A 21656-nucleotide genomic window follows, 5' to 3' on the forward strand; every position below is an offset into this window, starting at 1 on the left:
CTGTAAAACTCTGCATGAGTCACTGTTCCCAATTAAAGATTAAGATCTCAAAAATTAACATAGGATGTGAAGGGTAGCTATGTGCCAGGACCCACATTTTGGATTGATTTCTCTCCATTTCACTGTCTAAGGAAAATATCTGGAGAAAGTGGGGGAAACTATGCAATCAAATATGGTACCAATGTTTCTATTTGGACAAAAAGGGGTATTTATAATTTGCAAATCCTCTGGAGACCTATGGCACTTGCTGTCCTGGCATGATAGTTGATCTGGGAATAGGCAAACTACCACTGGAGGACAAAAGCCCAGACTACACTTGTTTCTGTACAGCCCATGAGCTAAAAAAATGGTTTTTACATTTTAAATAAAATCTTAGATTTGAATTTTTTTTATATTTAAAAATAAAATTAAAAAAAAAACATTCTTAGCTCACAGGCTGTACAAAAATAGATAGCTGGCCAGACTTGGCCATTGGGCTGTATTTGGCAATCCCTTCCCTAGATCAAACTGTAGTTTCTATGGGTCTAAAACACTAAATTAAAAAAGAAGCAATAGATTATGATGAAAGGGGACTAGGTTAAAATATCAAAAGACCTGAATTTGATACCCAACTGTGACTCTGAGCAAGGCACTTTGTTTCTCTGGACCCTCATTTGTGAAATAAGACTACTACCACTACTACTACTACTATCTTCCCCATAAGATTGTTGTTGGAGGGAAAGCACTGTATAAATAGAAGCTGCCATTACTCCAACATTGATTGACAGTCAACTTTCTTGGAAAAGAAAATATTTTTCAAAAATCATAATGGATTTGGGGCACAGGTGTATATTTTGGGTAGAGATACATAGAAGACACCAGAATTTTCAGAAAATTTGGAAATCACATCTAACACTTTGCTAAAATAGAAACTACCATTCAATTTTCTTCAGCAAGGATTTATTAAAGCCTAATGGAGGCAGAAGTTTAGATAAGAAGTGAGGCAGCGTTTAGATAAGAGTAGGTCATTGCCCTCAGGGGGCTAACACTCTAGTAGAGGAGTTATAGTCCAGTGTCTCCAGCTTCAACTGAGCCTGTCTGGCACCCATTCTTTTAGGATCATCCAATTCTCTACAGCCAGGTTAAAAAAATCTTTCTGAATATTTCATATTCTTTTCAAATACTCAAAATAGTCAGTCAGTCATTTAATAAACATTTCTGAAGTACCTATTATATGCCAGGTATTAAACTAAAGGCTGAGGATACAAAGAAAAGTAAAAAACCTTCCCTATTCTCAGGGAGCTTACAGTCTAATGGGGGACATGACATGAAAAATAACTATGTACAAACAAGATATATACAAGATAAATGGGAGGTTATCAATAGAGGGAAGGCACTATCAGTAAGGGGGATCAGGAAAGACTTCTTTTAGACAACCTGCAAATGACCAAACCCTATGTGAGCAATGGCTTTGTTCCTTACTCTAGGTATTGTTTTGAAAGATGACAATGGTGTCTACATGGGCTGGCTATTAACCTACATTTTTCAGGTTTCAAGGATGTTCTGTCACCCTACTAACAAGCCAATTACTTGAGCCTGAATACCTAGCAGAAGCAATATCTACCCTTATAGGAATTCATTCAAAGCTCTCCTCCCTTCCCTCTGCCCCAGAGTCCTTCTCTTCCTTTAAGATTTAGTTTAGGAATAAGATTATACATCAAACCTTTCCTAATCCCCCACCCCCTTGCTGTGTCCTCCTTCCCAAACTGTCTGTCTGTCTGTCTGTCTATCTATCTATCTATCTATCTATCTGTCTGTCTGTCTGTCTATCTATCCATCCACATCTATCTCTATATCTACACACATGTATGTGTATATATATATACATACATATAATTGTATATGTATACATATATGTGTATATATACTTGTATTTATTAACTCTGATCTTTTTATTTCTATATGTACTCATTGCCTTTCCCATTACAACATAAGTCCATTGTGAGTAGATTGCTTTATTTTTTCTATTTGTAGCCCCAGAGTCTCACAGTTTGTCACATGATAGATAATAAATATTGGTTAATAGGTTGATTGATTGAGAATGTTAGCTAATGGGTGACCTACAAAGTTTGAATAAGACATGGCCCTTGACCTCATGGAACTTTCAATATAATAGAAGAACCAAGTTCATGTCTGACACATATGAAGAGATATGAAACCACTATAGGTGTGCGTGTGTGTGTTTGTGGGTGAATGTATTTTCAGCAACAGACAAAGCAAGCCCGATCTCTTACCTCCTGCTCTGCATAAAAGAAAAGATCTTCATGGAGTTCTCCATCTGTCAGAGCAATGATGACACTGGCAGTCCGGTAGCCTGTCAAACGCAAAGCAAATTCATTCATTCAAACAGACTTATACAAGATAGGCCTCTTTCCTAAGCACTGGGGGTAAATGTATCATTAGCTTGACCACCAACATACCACATCATGGAACCTGAATGCTTCGACGAGAACAGAAATGGGAGAAAACATGCTTTTATTTTAAGTTCCCAGCCTCAAACTACTCCACAAAAGCCATACTCTAATCGTGGCATGAAGATGACCCAGTACCAACCCAGAAAAGCTTTGACTACAGATTGGTCACTGAAAGACCAGACCAGCCAAGTCGAGGGGAATCAGCCCCAGAATTAGCCACCAGGTGACAAGTTTCTTTGCTCATAATACCTCAAGAAATGATCTTAAGGAAAACATCCATGACATGGATGAGCTACAAATCTGTAGAAGGAATAGCCACATAAGCATTGAGTGAAAGTTTAAAAGAGGCAAATTTAAGTTTGACGTCAGTAAAAATTTCCTAACAATTAGAGCTGTCTAAATGTAGAAAGTCCTGCTTCCCCATGGGATGGGTTCCCCCTCTCTTCCTGAAGAGGTGGGCCACAACTTCTTGGATACATTCTCGATGACTAATTACGTCCCTTCCAGTTCTAAAGTTCCATATAATGCTTTCCATGAAACAATCTCATGAAGTCAGTAATGAAAATGTCATTATCATCACCACTTTGCATGTAAACAAACTGAGGGTCAGAACCATGCCGTGACTTGCCCATGGTCACATAGCTAGTGTTAAAGTGCAGATCTCATGACTTCATGGTCAGTATTGTTCCACTACATTATGTTAAAGGGAATCCCTGGTCTGAAGCTTCATTGCTAGAACAGAGAACTTTGCAGAGAACTGGAATGTCCAAACTACTAGAAGAAGAACTGTTAAGTGTTTTTAATTGGTTGCATTGGGCCCAGGGGGAGCAAGTGGGCTGCAAAAACACTGTATAAAAGAAAGGTACAGTGGAGAGTCCAGTGATACCTCTGCATATCAGACACAAAGCAGGGGAGAGGCATGTGCTAGAATGACCGTGGGAAACACTGTGAGATATTTGGGACTCAGAGTCACAGTAATTACTTGATGCAGAAAACATAAGTTCCTTTGGCTTCCCTAGTAAAATCTTTTAAGGTAGGTAAACTGGCCATGTTAACATTTTATGAAGAAAATTATTATATCTCCTAAAAATAGTAAGAAAAATTAACTTGTTTTAAATATTTTTGTAAATCTCTTTATTATCTGTCTTAGAGGCAGCTGCATTCTCATATCTGCTTCTGCATTGGGTCTACTGAAATATGTTGTTTTGATTGAAGTATATAAAGAGAATCTGTTCTCATATTGACGTGTAGTTGGAAAAGGGAGAAGTGCTTTCGTAAGCTAATAACACCATAATATTATTATGAAAATAATTCTGACCTAGCAATCCCCCTGAAAGGAATTCAGGGATGATACTTTCAGAATGGCTGAAATAGACAATCCTATATCCCTGATATAAAGAATCTTCTCTGTGGCTAATTTTTTTTTCAAGTGGTTAAATGACTTGTCCAGGGTCATTAGACTTGTTGTATATTTATTTATTTAAAATTTTTGCCATGTAAAAACAAATTGTAACATCAATTTTGATAACTTCGTGTTCCAAATTCTCTTCCTCCCTCCCTACCCCCCTTAAGAACTCAAGCAATTCAACATAAGCTGTACATGTATAGTTGTGCCAAACATAGCAGACAAAAATCTTTAGAAATAAGAACTAAGAAGAACAACAACAAAATATACTTCGATTTGTATTCAGATACCATCAGTTCTTTCTCTGTAGATGAATTGCATTTTTTTCATAAGTCCTTCAGAGTTAGTTATCTTGGATCACTGCACCACTGAAAATAACTAAGTCATTCACAGCAGTTCATTCTATAATATTGCTGTTATTTTTGTATAAAGTACATTTCACTTTCTGTGGCTAAATTTTTATGGGAATAATTAGGTTGTGAAAGAGTTGCTCAGGGGCAGCTAGGTGGTACAGTGGATAAAGCACTGGCCCTGGATTCAGGAGGACCTGAGTTCAAATCCGGCCTCAGACACTTCACACTAGTTGTGTGACTCTGGGCAAGTCACTTAACCTTCATTGCCCAGCCCCCCCCCCAAAAAAAAAGAGTTGCTCGGATAAAAAATAACTTATCTACCGTTATAAGAGTACCCCCATTTACAAAGGGCTTTTTATGCACACTCTAAAACAGTTGTTGTACAAAAGCTTAATGAACAAAAATCCTATTCCTTCAAAGTACAGGACCAATAGTATACTGATAAAAAGATTTAGCTGCCAGCTCTAGGTAGGGTAATTACACAAGTCTACCAAAGTATGCCTGAAAAAAAGGCACAAAACCAAATGATAGTTGCTTACTCTGACTGTTTGGGTTCTCTCCTACTTTTTTTTTGGGGGGGGGGGCAGGGCAAAGAGGGTTAAGTGACTTGCCCAGGGTCACATAGCTAGTAGTGTCAAGTGTCTGAGGTCAGACTTGAACTCAGGTCCTATTGAATCCAGGACTGGTGCTTTATCCATTGTGCCACCTAGCTTCCCCCTCTGCTACTTTTAAGGGAGTTTTCCTCATTGTGAACAAGAACCAGATTGAACCAGCATCTTTCATCTTCTTACATGCCTCCCACCCTCTTTGTGGATGAAATTTATATACATATGGACTATGCATAAGGTTGAATATGTGCATGATACCAATTTTCAGGAGCAAACTAAGAAATGAAAGAAAGTTGGGTAATCCATAATATCTTCTTACCTTGAATATTTTCATAATAAATCTGCTCATTGGCCTGAAATACACATGAATAGGATGATCAGAGAGAGATTCACAGTTTGCATTTCAAATGCAATAGTCATGCATAGAGCTGTGAGGATATGACTTTACCGTCAGAATGAAGTCTGGAAACAAGGCTCTTAAATACTTAGGACTCATTCCATGACTAATCATCGATGATGATCTGACTACAATCACACTGGATTAATTATCTGGGTCATACTCTATGTGAACCTGGGATCCTTTTTTACATGTGCAGGAGTGAAGGACATTTTCTCATCAAATGAAGCTCCTTATTCTGCCAACCTACAAAGACATCCCTTTGGGGAAAGGGTGGGGAGTTTCCTGTGGGTTATTATTGTCTGCCAAGATTTGCATTAACTAATGAGCTCTTCATTACCAGTATCAGGCCAGAGATGTTGGATACCTCTCTTCCATCTCCAAGTTCCTAAGGCAAAGCAAAATTGTCATTGCTGTTTCCTTTGTGGTTCTAAAAAGAATATGCTTTTCAGTCACTTAATCCATGTGTCTTTTCTGGTTGGAATGTGTCATTCTGAAGATTCTATAGGTTTATGGTTTTTAATTATGCAAAAATTTACCCTTTCAAACCCTTCATGCATGTACGTGTCTCCTCCAGGCAGGACTTTTTGTAGCTCTTCTAAGCCTTGGCGAATCTGTTCTCTGAAAACCAAAAAGATACCGTGTAAGACCAATCAGGGAAGTCTTTGCTTTTGAGGTTTGTCCTACCGGCATTGGTAGTAATGCGAATGTCACAGATGGGTCAATTGTACTTTAATATGACTATATTGGGTGAATGTGTACACTAATTCCAATAGTAGGAAATTAATACGTTTAGTCAGTCAATTAGCTTTATTAAGTGCCTACTATGTGCCAGATATTGTGCTAAACTCTAAAGAAGCAAAAGAAAATCCTTGCCCTCAAAGAAAGAAGACAGGTTAATCAATAAGTACAAACAAGTTGTATACAAGATAAATAGGAGATAATTAATAGAGAGAAGACACTGGAATTAAGAAGGATTGGGAAACCTAGTAGAAGAAAGGATTTTAGTTGGGACTTAAAAGAAGCTAAGGAAACCAGTAGATGAAGATGTTCAAAAAAAGCATCTCTAGAAATCCATTATACAGTTGAAACTGACCCTTTTGGTAACAGTGTATGCTATCTAATGGGCAGCTTGGTGGCACAGTGGATAGAGTATTAGGCCTGAAGTCAGGAAGACTCCTCTTCCTGAGTTCAAATCAGGCTTCAGATACTTAGTAGTTGTGTGACCCTGGGCAAGTCACTTAACCCTGTTTGCCTTAGTTCCCTATCTGTAAAATGAGCTGGAGAAGGAAATGGCACACCACTCCAGTATCTTTGCCCAGAAAAACCCCATGGACAAAGTCCATGCGCATATGGAGTCATATTGAATGACTAAACAATAATTAATTACTCAATTATTCCTATAAATGAATAAATACTTCTTATATCATTGGTTCCTATCATGGAAGTTATTATATGGTGAATAAGTTGAATTTCAAAAATACTTTTTAGTTAAAACTAGAAGTGTTGTTCTAAGATAGGAAGGAGTATAAGATGTGTTTGACTCTATAGCCTTCTTAGACAGGTAAAGAAGGGATCCTTGACACAATTCCATTTTCCCCATTGCCCAAAGAGTGCCTTGCAACTGGAATGCCTTCTCTAAACCTGTTCCAGTTGCTTGCACATGCGTTTTCCTGAAAGCTGTGTTTCCCTTTTGCCAACACAAATAATGGTTAGGTGGGAAAATTGCTTTTTACTTGGCCTTATTCCACTGATGCTGCTGTGTCTGATGAGGTCATGAGCTGAATCAAACGGTCCCAAGTCTGTACAAGAAAGCCCCTAATACAACTTGCAGTTAGTTTTCAATCAGATTGCACTCCTCAACCTCGATCATTCTACTCCTTCTTCAAGCATCCCAAAGAACCCAGAAAAATAAATAAATGATCTAACAGAAGCACTTGATCAGTCCAATTGGACAATGGATTGTTGTGTTTTAGTCCTAACAGGACTTTCTTAGAATTAAGACATTTGGAGAAGAAAGTCTTTTAAAATGTTGATAAGCTCCTGTTATCTTCATGGGAACTTGCTGGAGCTGAGAAGGGGTCATACAGTGGGCAAAATGATTATTAAACAACCTTTCTACCTTATTGCTTGGTACAATATTATGTATATATATCATATGTGTATATATGATATATATATACACACATTTATAAGCATACATATACATATATGTACACAGATATCACCAAGGATTACAAAGCACTTTTCTCACAATAATTTTGTAAAGCTAACAGAACACAAATATAATCCTCATTTTGCAGATGAGAATACTAAGGTTCTGAAAAATAAAATGACTTGACTGAAGTAAAAAAGTGATGGAGCCAGGACTTCATTCCAGACTTTCTCATTAGGTTGAAAAACACTGGATTTGGAAGCAGAATACATGGGTTCAAATCCCAGCTCTGCTGTGATCTTGGAGAATTCCCTTAACTGTTCTGGACCACAGAATCATAGCATGGGTGTGTACACTGGTGCAGCCCTTTTTCTTTCCCTCCTCTGGGCCTGAAGGCCTGTCTGGACTGTTGGACTTTCTATTTGACTTAATTTATTTAATTGATTTTCTGTGCAGGGAATACCTTCCCTAACTCTTCATCTTGTGCCCCCACCTCAACCTCCCTCCTTTGAAACCCTAAATATACTTTAAAGCCTCACTCAAATTAAAGTCTTCCCTTGAAGCACTGCTAGATCACAGATTTAAAGCTGGGAGAGACCTTAGAAATCACTACACAAATGTCTTCATTTTTCAGCTAAGCCACAGAGGTTGTAAGTCACAGAACCAGAATTAGAAACCACTTCCTCTGATTTTCCTCAATAATGATCCCCACTCTACCCCCTCAGAACATAAAGAATACTTGGCTTTCAACTCTCTTTTGAACTTGTTACAGAGTGAGAATATTCTAGCTGTGTGACTCTAGTCAAATAGTACACAGTCTCTCAGTGACCCAGGAAAATCTCTAAAACTGTAAATTAGAGATGAGTTACTAATCTGTATTGGTGGATGAAATTTCCACACCAAGAATTACCAAAAATGATGAAATCACAAGTTCAAAACCCCATCACCACCATCCAAAATTTTTGAAAGAAATTGCAATAGCTTTAGGTTATTCATTAGAGAAACCTTAGGTGCCTAGAGAACTTTGCACCTGGAATAAGAAGGAAAAGGGCTGTGGAAAAAGGCCAAAGTAATAAAACTGCATGGTTCTCATCACCCCTCCCCTGGACCAGTGCAATTACTTTCTAATCATCTCCTTGCTTTCAGTCTCTCCTCCACTCCAATACATCCACCTCACAGATGTCAAAATGATATTCCTAAAAAGTTAAATCTGACCATGTTCCTTCTGGAATCAGTAAGCTTAGGTGGTTCCCTATCAAATAGAAAGGGAAGGGAAAGGAAGGGGAGGGGAGGAGAGGAGAGGAGAGGAGCTAGGAGGAGAGGATAGGGGAGGAGATGGGAGGGGAAGGAGGGGAAGGAGGGGAAGGAGGGGAGGGGAGGGAAATGAGGGGAGGTAAGGGAGGGAAAGACAAGGTATAGGTTATGGGGGAGATGGGAGGGAGTTCTAGGACAATCTGATGACTGCAGACTCCACCTGAAAAGTGCAATCTAGACTGTCCCTCTATGAAATGCCAGTAAATATGTTTTTTTTTTCCCTTGAGGTATGAAAAATCTTCTCAAACTAATGTTCCTAATGGATCATGATAATGAAATGCATAGTGCCATACTTTTACAGATGTTTTGTAGAAAAAAAATCTGTAAAATGTTTTAAAAGAACCATAGCTCTCTCTCTGTCTATGTCTGTCTCTCTTCCTCTCCCTGCTAAAAAGCAAAGCGTTCGAGAAATTCCTGACTCGCCTTTTCGATGATTTCATCTTTCAGAAGGAAGGACAAATGAGGACAACTGTTAGTCTGGAACTGATTTTGACTAACAAAAAAACTCTCATTGATGAAGTAGAAATCTATCATGTAAATTTTAGATTTCGTGGCAGATAATAAAAAGAATGCTAAACAAAGATTTACATGTATGCTACATATTATGAGAGCAGATTTCAGAAGGTTCAGAGAAAAGGTAAGTATTATTCCATGGCCTGAGACAATAAAAGATATAAGCTCAGGAGGGATAAGAAATTTTAAAGAATAATTATAAACACACAATGGTGGGGATCCTGAGGAGAAAAAAGGGAATTTAAAATAATCAATAAAAATTAATTAAGCACCCATCAGGGGGGTAATTATGTGGCACAGTGGATAGAGTGTTGGCCCTGGAGTGAGGAGAACCTGAGTTCCAATATGACCTCAGATACTTACTAGCTGTATAACCCTAGCAGGTCACTTAACCCTGTCTGCCCCAGTTTTCTCATCTGTAAAATGAATTGGAGAAGGAAATGGCAAACTATTCTAGTATCTTTACCCAGAAAATCCCAATATGGGGTCACAGAGTTGGACACAAATAATTGACTAAACAACAAATAAGGCGGGTTGCTATGTTAGGTGCTGGGGCAAAAATTAAATGGTCTCCAACTTGCAGGAACTTACAAAATGTACCAGAGGAGATGATGGTTCAGATGCCAGTATATCCGAAATGTAAGCAGTTGGATCCTGGGGCTGCCAGGAAAGACCTCATTTATAACGTGGCATTTGATCTGAGATTTTAAGGGAAACAAGGATTTTAGAGTCCAAGGTGAGAAGAGAGAATATTTTGGGCAAAGGCTATAGCCCAGGTAAAGGCATGGAGATGGAAGATGAACTGTCCTGTATGAGAAAAAGCCAGAAGGGTAGCTCTGCTGAATAGGAGCATGTGAAGAGGAGTCACACATGATAAGACTAGAAGAGTAGATTAGAGTCAAGTGGGCAAGAACCGAATGCCAAGCAGGGGAGTTAGTATTGAAGCCTATGGGCCAGCGTTTCTCAAACTGTGCTGCAAGAAACCTTGAAGCATCCCAAATTAATTTTTTTATGAACCTCATATTGTTTGTTAACAGGAATTAAAAATAATAATGTTGAGAAGATTTTGCTATTAGAGTTCTGTTAAAGTTTCATTAAGCCGACTGGTTCTACCACCATGGAGAAGTTTGTGAATCAATGCTATGGGTAATAGAGGCATAAACTATGTATTTGGGCAAGGCTGCTCGGTCTCTCTGCCTTGCTAATATGAAGTAAGGGGATTCCAAAGGCCATCTGGTCCAACCTGTAATTAAATACAAGTTCCTCCCCTTTTAACCTTCCCAATGAGTAGTTATCTGCCCTCCATTTGAGAGGCTTCGAGGTGGCACAGAGGATAGAGTGCGGGACTTGAAATCAGGAAGACCTCTGTTCACAACTTGACTTGGTCACTTACTAGTTGTATGACCCTGGGCATACAACTTTGTTCCTCAGTTTCCTCCTTTGTAAAATGGGGATAAAGATAGCATCTACCTGACAGGGTCATTTCGAGGATCAAATGAGATAATTGTGAAGCTACAGGGAGAATCTATTATCCATGAACCTATTTCCTGAGGCAGACCGGTCTACTTCTGGCCATTTCCAATTGTTAGAAAGGTTTTGTTTTTTACCCTTAAATCAAACAGAAATCTGTCTTTCTGCAAATTCCTACCACTGTTTCTAGTTCTACCTTCCAAAGACAACAATTCACATTTAGATAGGGTTTTAAGGTTTAAAAAATGCATTTAGCAGAACTTATCTAAACCCTCATATGTATAATAACCCCTTAAATGCTTCAAAATAACTATCATGTTCCCCACAAAGTTCAATACAATAGAAGGAATGCTGATTTTGGAGTCAATTGTTATTTAGCCGTTTTTCAGTCATGTCCAACTCTTTGTGACCCCATTTAGGGTTTTCTTAGCATAGATACTAGAGTGGTTTGTCATTTTCTTCTCTTGCTCTTTTTACAGAGGAGGAAACTGAGGCAAACAGGGTTAAGTGACTTGACCAGGGTCACACAGCTAGCAAGTGTCTGCGGCTGGATTTGAACTCAGGAAGAGGAGACTTGACTCCAGGCCTGTGTTTTTATTTGCTGCCCTTTGGAGTCAGAGATGGATTCAAATCCTGCTTCCTTTACCTGTGTGCCTTTGGGCAAACAACTTCTCAGGGCCTCAGTTCTTCATCTGAAAAATGAGTGTAGGAATAGATGGTCTCTAGGATCCCTTAATATCTATACTTATGGCCTCAATTCTTCCGTTCTCTAGGTTAAACAGCCGCTCTTGCTTAAACTGATACTGACCTCACAAGGTCTCTAGTCTTCACCAGAATTCTGGTAGCCCTTTCCTAATGTACACATTCCTGTCTCCCTTTAGGAGTGGAAGTCCTTACTTCTCTGATCAGGGCTAATGACATTCCCATAACCCTCTGTATGAAGTCCAGAAAGCCTCCTCCCTTGGACGTGGTGCACACCCAGCCCATAGCAAGCTGCTATTCCTAAACTCCCCAGCCCCAACACGCCTACCTCAGGGGGCCTCCCCCTAGCCCTCAGCCGTGCCTTAGAGGACTTCCTGTCCCCTGATGCCTGAAAGGTGTGGCTCTCCCCTAATAAAGGCCTCATATTTACTGTCCCTCCACCCTTACATTACCCCTAGGGTACAGGAGCATCAAACCAGCAGAAGGGGGCAGGGCCATTGAAGGTGACTGCATCATGAAATGATGGGGCAGGGCATACTAGGATGGGGGTGCCCGAGAGGCTTTTCACCTCTCTGGGCCTCAGTATCCCTAGGTTCTTACTTCCACTATGACCTTCCTCAAATGCCTCTTGGATTGTGGAGGCATCTTTCCTTCCTACCTTTCCAGTCATCTAACACCCCAACCTTCTCACATTTCATGTACTCTGTGATCCAGCAACCATATCCCTAATTGTTACTCCTTTTGTAGGATACTTTATCTCTTTTACAATCCTCAAAGACTTGCTGTCTGTTCTCCCTTCTGTTTCCTGGTTTCCTTCAATCCTCAACTAAAATCCCAGCCTCCACAAGAAGGCTTTTCTGATCCCCTTAATGTTAGTGCCTTGCCTCTAATATTATCTACAATTTATCCTGTCTGTATCTTGTTTATATATAGATATTTGCCTGTTTTCTTCCCCATTATATTGTAAACCCCTTGAGATTAGGAACTGCTTTTGTTTTTTGCCTTTTTTATGTTACCAGTGCTTATCATTGTGTGTGGAGCATAGTAGGTGGTTGTTGTTTGTTGTTCAGTCATGTCTGATGCTCCATGACCCCACTTGGGGTTTTTGTGGGGCAAAGATACTGGGAAAAAGATACTGGAGTGGTTTCCAGCTCATTTTACAAATGAAAAAATTGAGGCAGAGTTAAGTGACTTGGTCACACAGCTAGTCAGCATCTAAGGCCAGATTTGAAATTAGGAAGATGAGTCTTCCTGCTTCCAAGCCCAGTGCTCTATCCACTGTGCCACCTAGCTGCCCAGCATAGTAAGTAGGGACTTAGTAAATGTGTGCTGACTTGACCTAATTTTGAGGGGGCCCTAAGCATCTTTAGGGTGCCACCAGTTATGGGATCCACCCAGAGGAGGTTTGTGTATCTGTCCTTTGAAGACTAGTTATGCTGAAGGCTGAGGGCTCCTTGTCAGAACTTTGACAACCAGGGGATGGTTTTTATTCAGTTAGGGAGGCACCAGAGGAAAATTTTTTTTCTCTCTCTCCCTGCCCACTCCCCCAGCAGCTCATAATAGTATCTACAAGGTCTTGGAGGGCAGTAATCTGGATCATGTGAAAAGACCCACACCAAGGGTATCAAAAATCAGGAAATCCTGGACCTTTCTCATGCACAGAAGTATTTATCTTATCAAGAGGGATGCTCTTTTAGATTGGGTAGGGTAGAATGAAAATGAGCCCAAAGGTAACTGAGAAGAAGGAACCTGGCTGCCCCCAGTGATTTCCAACAACACCCTCTTCCCCCCTAGAGGACTGAAAGTATTTGTGCACCAGATTGCTGGGGGGCTGTGGGGCTTCTCTGAGCAGTTGTGGCAAATAGGACAGTTACCAGAGGATGGGATGTAGCTAAATTGATTTTTTTTTTTGGTAGGGCACTGGGGGTTAAGTGACTTGCCCAGGATCACACAGCTAGTAAGTGTCAAGTGTCTGAGGCTAGATTTGAACTCAGGTCCTTCTGAATCCAAGGCTGGTGCTTTATCCACTACACCACCCTAGCTGCCCCTAAACTGATTTTTTTTAATAGGAAGAAGGGACTTTTGAGTGCTAGGATGGTGAGTTTGATTTGTACTCCTGGCAAAATTCCAGAATGTATTTTCTTTTTAAAGTTTGGGAAGTGAAGCAATAATCAAAATAATCCAGCATGGGCTCATTAAGAAGAAGCCAAAATAGCCTAACCTAATTTCATTTTTTTTTTACAGAATGACTTGATGTAATTACTAATCATTACTAATTGCTAATCATTAGATCTGGAGTGCTATAGATATGAGTTTACCTAGATTTCAACAGAATTTTCAACATATTTCTGTTCTCTACTCTTGGCTTATTTTTGGTTTTGTTTTGAAACAATAGTTCAGTGACAAAGAACATTTTATTTATTATTTGCTATTTGTAAGTACAGAACCCTGGACAGAGGTATTGCTTGTTGGAGGCGAGAGAAAAGAATTGAGCAGTAACTTTAGTGATATTAAATAAACTAGATTATGAAAGTATAGATTTATAATCAGAAGGGCCAAGCAAAGTGTTCTAGTAAAATTAATTTCTAGTAGAATCCCCCCATTCATTTTACAGATGAGGACAATTAAGTCCAGAGAATCTAAATGACCAGGATAATATAGGGGGTAAATAGCACAGCTGGGATATGAAATCGATTCTTCAAAACCTGTATCTACCCTGAGCTATGCTGTTTTACAGGAAGTTAAAAATACGGTTGGGAGAAACTCTAATGAACAAGAATGAGATAATTATGAAACCAAATAAAAATTAAAAATAATGATATAATAGATACAATTTCTCTGAATCTCTCTGTTTATCAATGGGATAGATGTGGGCTGGATAATGGTAGACAGAGGTAGTTTTAAAGTGGTTGAAAAACTGGCCTAGAATGGTGATTAATGGGTGAATATTAACATGGAAGAACATTTGTAGTGGATGTCCTCAAGCCTGTTCTGTTTGATATTTTTATCAATTACTTGCATGAAGCTGTTATTATTATTTTTTTTGCAGGGCAGTGAGGGTTAAGTGACTTGCCCATGTCACACAGCTAGTAAGTGTCAAGTAAGTGTCTGAGGCTGGATCTGAACTCAGGTCCTCCTGAATCCAAGGCTGGTGCTTTATCCACTGCACCACCTAGCTACCCCCAGCTGTTATTCTTTAATTAGTGACATGAGGTTAGAAGAATAGCGAATTTTTTAAGACAAGTGGAATTTAAAAATTGAAAGGATGAAACAAAAGACCAAAATTCAGTTGGATAAAATTTAAAGGGAATAAATACAGAATGTGACATTTTGTTTCAAAAAATAAACTATGAATATAAAATGGGGGAGACTTGACTAAACAGAAGTTCATATAAAAAAACTTGGAGATTTTAGCGGAATAAAAGTTTAATAAGTCACTTGTATTATACAGAAGCCATAAAAACTTAAATGATCTGAGGTTGCATTATTAACATATAATGAGCAGGTAGGTGGTAGAGTGGATAAAGTGGATAGAGTTTTAAACCTAGAGTCAGGAAGACTTGCGATCATATCTTGCTTCGGTTATCTACTAGCTGTATGACTCTGGGTAAGTAACTTAACTTTTCTGCCTCAATTTCCTCACCTGCAAAATGAGGATAATAATGACACCTACCTACCAGAGTGGCTGTAAGGATAAAATGTGATAATCATTAAATATTTTGCAAACTTTAAAGCACTATACAAACACTAGTTATTATTATTTTTATTATTATTTCCAGAATGAGAGAAATTAGAATTCCACTGTTCCCTGCCATGAGACCACACCTGGACTACTTGTTTTCAGCCTCGGATGTCACAATTTTGGAAGCATATTGATAAACTGCAACATGTCCAATGGTTGCTCATGAGAAATCATGACATATGAGGAAGAGTTGAAGGAATTAGGGATATTTAGCCTAGAAAAACAAAGCTTCAGTGGTGCACATAATGACAGTCTTCAAATATTTAAAGAGTAGTCATATAGCAGAAAACTTAGATTTATTATGTTTGGCTACAGAGGTGAAAACAATAACCAAAGGGTAGAAGTTACAGAGAGATCGACTTAACCTTAATAAAAGAAAGAGGTTTCCAACAATTAGAGCTGTCCAGAAATGAAATGTGCTGAATCTGTAATGAATTTTTCATTGCTTGAGGTCACAGGATCATAGATTAAGAAGGAAATTAGAGGCCATTGAAAACAACCTCTTTCACTTCAGTCTTCATGAAGAAATTAGATGATCATACACTAGACATGTTACAGAGGAAATTTTATCCTTCAAGCAAGAGTTGGACCAAATGGCATGTAAAACCTTTCAATGCTAAGCTTTTTCTAATTCTGCAATTAAAACTTGTAGGAAATGCCCAAAAAGCTTATGATAGCTTCCCCCTGAGTACTCAGAAGGTTTGATGAAATGGCTCTCGAGAATCTTCATGCATGCCTCATTCAGACTCAGGGCACTGAATTAAGTCCACACAAGTTTACCTCTTTGAGTAGCCATGCTTTCTCTATAACTTCAGTGAATTCTGGGGACAGGAAACCAGACCTCACATGGCACAGTCAGAAGTAAATGAGTAGGGGCAGCTAGGTGGCGCAGTGGATAAAGCACCAGCCCTGGATTCAGATGTACCTGAGTTCAAATCCGGCCTCGGACACTTGACACTTACTAGCTGTGTGACCCTGGGCAAGTCACTTAACCCTCATTGCCCAGAGGGAAAAAAAAAAGAAGTAAATGAGTGGACTTTGTCTCTTTACATGGTAGAGGGGAGACTGGGTTGGAGTACCAATTAAGACCAATCCTTCTTGGAAGTTTGGCTGCCTAGACTCTTATGAAAAGGGTGCCCCTGACAGGTCCTCTGAGCCTCGTCTTTCACATATCTTCTGGATGTAATTCACTAGGAAAGAAGCATCCTAGTTTTAATATTTCATAAGCTTGAGGAGTTCTTATAAATTTTCTTTTTTCTCAACCATAACATGAGCGGCCTCTTTAACACAGTGAATTCATGGCCACCAGAAACACTAGTCCCAGAAGAATAATAAGTCACATTTATATAGTATTCTTTGAGTCTGATATCAAGGAGTTGCAGATCTACATCAGTGGGGGGCATTTATTTCCATATGACTTAAATAAGGGAGGCAGCATGGTGAGATGAAAGGCTCCAGGATCAAAGCCCAAATTTGCCACTTAATACTTATGTGTCCTTGGGTAAGTCTTAAAGTCTCTGAGCCCCAGTTTTCTCATCTGTATGATGGGGAATTGGACTAGATCTCTAAGATCCCTTTCAGTTTGGATGTTCTATACATGATACCATAGGTCATAAACAAATAAAAATATATATATATGGGGCAGCTAGGTGGCACAGTGGATAAAGCACCGGCCCTGGATTCAGGAGTACCTGAGTTCAAATCTGGCCTCAGACACTTAACACTTACTAGCTGTGTGACCCTGGGCAAATTACTTAACCCCAAATGCCTCACTAAAAAAAATATATATATATATATATATATATGTACGTATGTGTGTATATATATATATGTATATGTATACATATATATATATATATGTATATGTATGTGTGTGTATATATATAGTACTTTACTTACAACAGCCCTGGGGAATTAGGTACTATTATTATTGACATTTTACATAGGAGGAAACTGAGGCAGACAGAGGTTAAGTTACTTGCCTATGGTCACCCAACTACTAAGCATCTAAGGTAGGCTTTAAACTAAGTTGTCCTGATACCCAGTCAGCATTTTCTCTACTTTAACATATGACCTCTTAGAAGTCAACAGAAGGAAATAGAAGCATCAGGAGGCCTTCTGGGAAGAAGACCAAAAGGCTTATGGAGGAGAAAGCTCAGGTATGGTTGCATGCCAGGAATCCTTCACAAAATGAAAATGGAATTACCAGGTGGGAGTGGAATAGGATTACCTACTGATTCTGTACTTATGTATAAAACTATATTCATGTCTTTGACTTTTAAAAAACATTCCAGTAATTAGCAGTGTTTAGTATGTAGTGGGTACTTAATAAACAATTATTGACTGACTAATACTGTACTGGTAATTTTTTAATTGGGTTGGGGGGGGGGAGAGAGGAGATAGTTTTAGATAAGAGTCCTTGACCTTGTAACTTTGTATTTATATAAACACTGGTGTAAGTTGTATATTCTTACTGATACTTTTAACTGCTAGTAAACACTTTGAAAGACCCACTTCTTACTTGGATCTGGGAAGGGAATAAGAGAATATCCTCTTGCACAGGGAGCAGGGTGATATATGTGAGAGAAAAAAAAGACAAGTATAGAAGAGAGATTCATTTGCTCATATATGTACCAGGAAAACCCACTGCATTTTTTCAGGGTTTGTATGATGTGGTAGCTTTGTAATATAATGTTTCTCAGACATGTGCAACAGAGCCCAGTGGGGACAGTGGAAAGATCATTGGGCTTTGGAGTTAGAAGACCTGGGTTTGGATACCATCTCTGCTATTTACTAGCTATGTGCCCTTGGATAAGTCTTTTAACCTCTATGGACCATAAGTTTCCAAAATGTGGGAACTGAGGCCCTCGGTTGGATGATCTCAAGGATCTTTTTCAACTCTGTATCCTGAGATCCGATTAGCACTGCACTGAGAAGCAGATTGGGGTTCTAATCTAGCTCAGCCACTAGCAGCTAGCTATGTGACTGTGGGCATGTTGCTTCCTGACTCTGGGCCTCTACTTCCCCATTTGTAAAATGATGTTTGGACCAGATCAGCTTCTGCAACTATGTATTACAATGTCTTCCATGTTAGGCACTTGGGGAGACAAAAAAATGTCCTCTAAGGTCCCTTCCACCTCTATGGTTCTATGACTCACAATGCATTTCAACATACAAAGTTAAGAGAAAACACTATAAGAAGAACAATTTAAAAAGAAATGATTAGATAAACATTGCTTTCAGCGGAAACAGGAATTCCCTAGAAAGTGATTTAATAACTATATTTATATAATAGCAATTACACTTTTAATAATCCTAGGGGGTGGATTATTGCTTCTCCTTCCTTTTGATTTGTTTTTTTAAACATAATTCCTTGCCTATTAACCCCTCAAATATAAAGCAGACAGGAGAAAAGGTAAAATTAGAATTCATCAACTTTTAGGTTTTTATTTTATTATATATGCATATTCTATATATGCATACGTATATATATATATAGATATTCTTTAAACTTGTTTCATTCTGTTCAAAATGAAGATAACATCAAATGAACTCTTATTATTATGTAAAATGAGTTATTATTAAAAGTATCACCTATTTCTTATAGCAAGCCTATCTAAAAAATACTTTCTTGTAGGAGAGCCCCTGTCTAAAGCATATTAATGGACTGAGAAGATCTTAGAATATTTCAGTGAAAAGAAGAGTCCTTTACAAACTGGCTTACATTTCATTAGCCAGGATAGTCAGTTGTTTGATTCTGAAACCCATGTGGACTTTGGAAAATAATTTCTGGATGTCATTGGACTTATTCTCCAGCTCAGAATCAACATTGCTTTGAACAAAACAGGGTAAACTCATAACTGAATCTCTTGGTGCAAGAACCTGGGAATAGCAAAGTAAAAGCATGCTAAACCATTCTAAGTGGTTTCTAAGAACAACAGTTCTACTAGCAGGGCAGTCTCAGATAGGTCAGAAATCTCAACATCTGACCTGTGGATGGACTTTGCAACTCTTATTCTTGCAGGGATCCTATTCATCCAACATTTAAAAATACTTGTTGGTGATTAATGGGTTTTGTTGCCTTGCCAAACTCCTGCTGTGTGTGGATAGAGCGGAATTAACTAGAAACAATTAACTGAAAAACTTGGTTGAGGGTTGGATGAGGGGACAGGGGATGAGGGAATACTCTTCAGCATTCAGCCCCCAGGATTCCCACAGAATAGGCATCCATGCAGAAACAGAAATCAGATGAGACTCATAATGCTGTGTATAGATAGAAATTCTCAATGTATTGGAGAGACATTGATTTCATGGAGTCTTACAGTATATATTTCTTTTGATTATTCCCTATTCTATGGAAGGCATCTAAATGTAGAAGGAAAAAACAAATCCCTCATGTAGGAGTCAGGAGGTCAAAATTCTTAGTAATATGGTATGGAAGAAGGGAATAGTGGGGGAAGTGCTAAACTGGGAAACAGAAGACCTTCATTCTAATGAGAAGGCCTGGGTTTACATGTGACTTTACCTTAGTTCTCTCACTTATCAAATGGAAGTAATATCTGCCCTCCTCTACCCAATATTATTGTGAAGAATAAAGAATTCACAAATCTCAGCCTCATAAGGGACCTCAGAGGTCATCTGATCAAAGATTCCCTCCACAACATCCCTGATAAGTGGTTATTTAGTCTTTGCAATAAAACCTCCAGGGATGGGAGACTCATTACCTCCTAAGACAGCTCAGTGGCTTTTGGGATAACTCTAATTATTGGAAAAATTGTCCTTACCTTTGGTTGAAATCCTTCTGTCACACAATTCCTACCCATTGTTCCTAGTTCTAACCTCTGGGGTCAAGTAGGAGTTTAGTCCTTAGTCCATGTGTTATTGCTATATTCATATTGAATTATTGTATTCATATGATTCGTATTGAATTGTTAGATTCTTATAATTCAGTATGGTTGTCATGTGCCTCTATGACTTTATTTTCTCCTGGGTAAACATCTCCTGATCCTTCTACTAATCCTCATACAGCAATCCTCGTGTGGTACCCAGTACTGAATAAAGTATATTAGTTGTCATCAGACAAGGGCAGAGTAAAGCAGGACTATCGTCTCCCTGCTTTGGGTGGGCACTATACCTCCTTTAATGGAGGCTAAAATTGCATTGACTTCGTTTTTTGGCTTTCAGGTCATACTGTTGGCTCACAAAGAGCTATTGGTCTACTAGGTATTCTTCACATGAATTATTACTTACTTATGCTTCCCCTTCCCCATGTTGTACTTTTGAAGGTGACTTTTTGGACACATGTATAAAATGGACTTAGGGATTGTCTAATATAAGATACTCAGAGACTTCAAGGAGATGTTTTCAGCAGTGTAAATATAATCATATTCCTTCTACAGATGTAGAGCATCACCCTTGCATGCCTTAATTGAGGATTTTGTTAGTAGCTGTGATGAAAATTTCATCACCTGTGACAAACCTGGTGATGAGCCTCTCTGTGCTTGGCCAGATTAGTTCTGAGATAATAGATTTGTTCCATTATTAAACCCATACTTAAAGTTTTTACATCTGGGTAGGACCTGTCAAAACTTTTATTCCACTAGCAGATATCAAAACTCAGGGTCATCTCCTTGCAATGATGAGGCATTAGAGGAAGCTAGTCTAAAACATATTCAAAGGGCTTTGGAATGATCCATACAAATACTGTTCATGTTCTCATTGGTAATATGCCATAAAATTGCCCTGTGAGTTGCATACATCCTTCTGAGTTTGTGGTCTTTGATGATTTACAGTCACAAAGCATTATTGGGAGGCTATAATTGATTTTGGGTTTTGTTTTGTTTTTTTTGTCTTTGTTTTGTTTTATTTTGTTTTTGCAGGGCAATGGGGGTTTAGTGTCTTGCCCAGGGTTACACATCTAGTAAAGTGTCAAGTGTCTGAGGCTGGTCTTGAACTCAGGTTCTCCTGAATCCAGGGCTGGTGCTTTATCCACTGTGCCACCTAGCTGCCCCCTCTAATTGATTTTTAAAAGCTGGAGGCTTTTTGTAGCAGGGAACTATTCAGGATCACTGAAAGTGCTGCATTTATCCATATGTGATCCAACCTCTTCTTTTCCTCCTATTCATTTTTTTTGCCTTTTTTTTTTGCGGGGCAATGGGGGGGTTAAGTGACTTGCCCAGGGTCACACAGCTAGTAAGTGTCAAGTGTCTGAGGCCAGATTTGAACTCAGGTACTCCTGAATCCAGGGCTGGTGCTTTATCCACTGTGCCACCTAGCTGCCCCTTCCTCCTATTCATGTTAACCCAAATTTTTGTCCATCTTTACTTGCCTGTAACAGATATATGTAGTGATGGACTAAAACAATGGGAAACTCATCCAATTACATGTCATAATCTGGGCAACATCCATCATGTATCATTTGCTACTTATAAAACAGCATTTCACTCCATGCAGCAAAATGAAGTCATTTAAAAACATTTTATCTGCTGCCATATTTTTATAAACTGGCAGACCAAATTATAAATCCATTTGGGGGGGGGGTGCG

The 21656-nt window shown here is 38.8% G+C and overlaps 1 protein-coding gene across 1 annotated transcript in view; it reads right to left on the reverse strand.

Annotated features, from left to right (window-relative positions):
* Positions 1-21656, reverse strand: part of ANTXR1 (ANTXR cell adhesion molecule 1) — a 309785-nt gene that overhangs the window by 250035 nt on the left and 38094 nt on the right. The window contains exons 4-6 of the mRNA XM_043987300.1: positions 5756-5837; positions 5139-5172; positions 2274-2353 (exon numbers count right to left, since the gene is read on the reverse strand). Coding sequence (XP_043843235.1) covers positions 2274-2353; positions 5139-5172; positions 5756-5837 — 196 coding nt within the window. The remainder of the gene's footprint in view (positions 1-2273; positions 2354-5138; positions 5173-5755; positions 5838-21656) is intronic.

The sequence above is a fragment of the Dromiciops gliroides genome, chromosome 2 (genome assembly GCF_019393635.1).
Source record: "Dromiciops gliroides isolate mDroGli1 chromosome 2, mDroGli1.pri, whole genome shotgun sequence".
Lineage (NCBI taxonomy): Eukaryota > Metazoa > Chordata > Mammalia > Microbiotheria > Microbiotheriidae > Dromiciops > Dromiciops gliroides.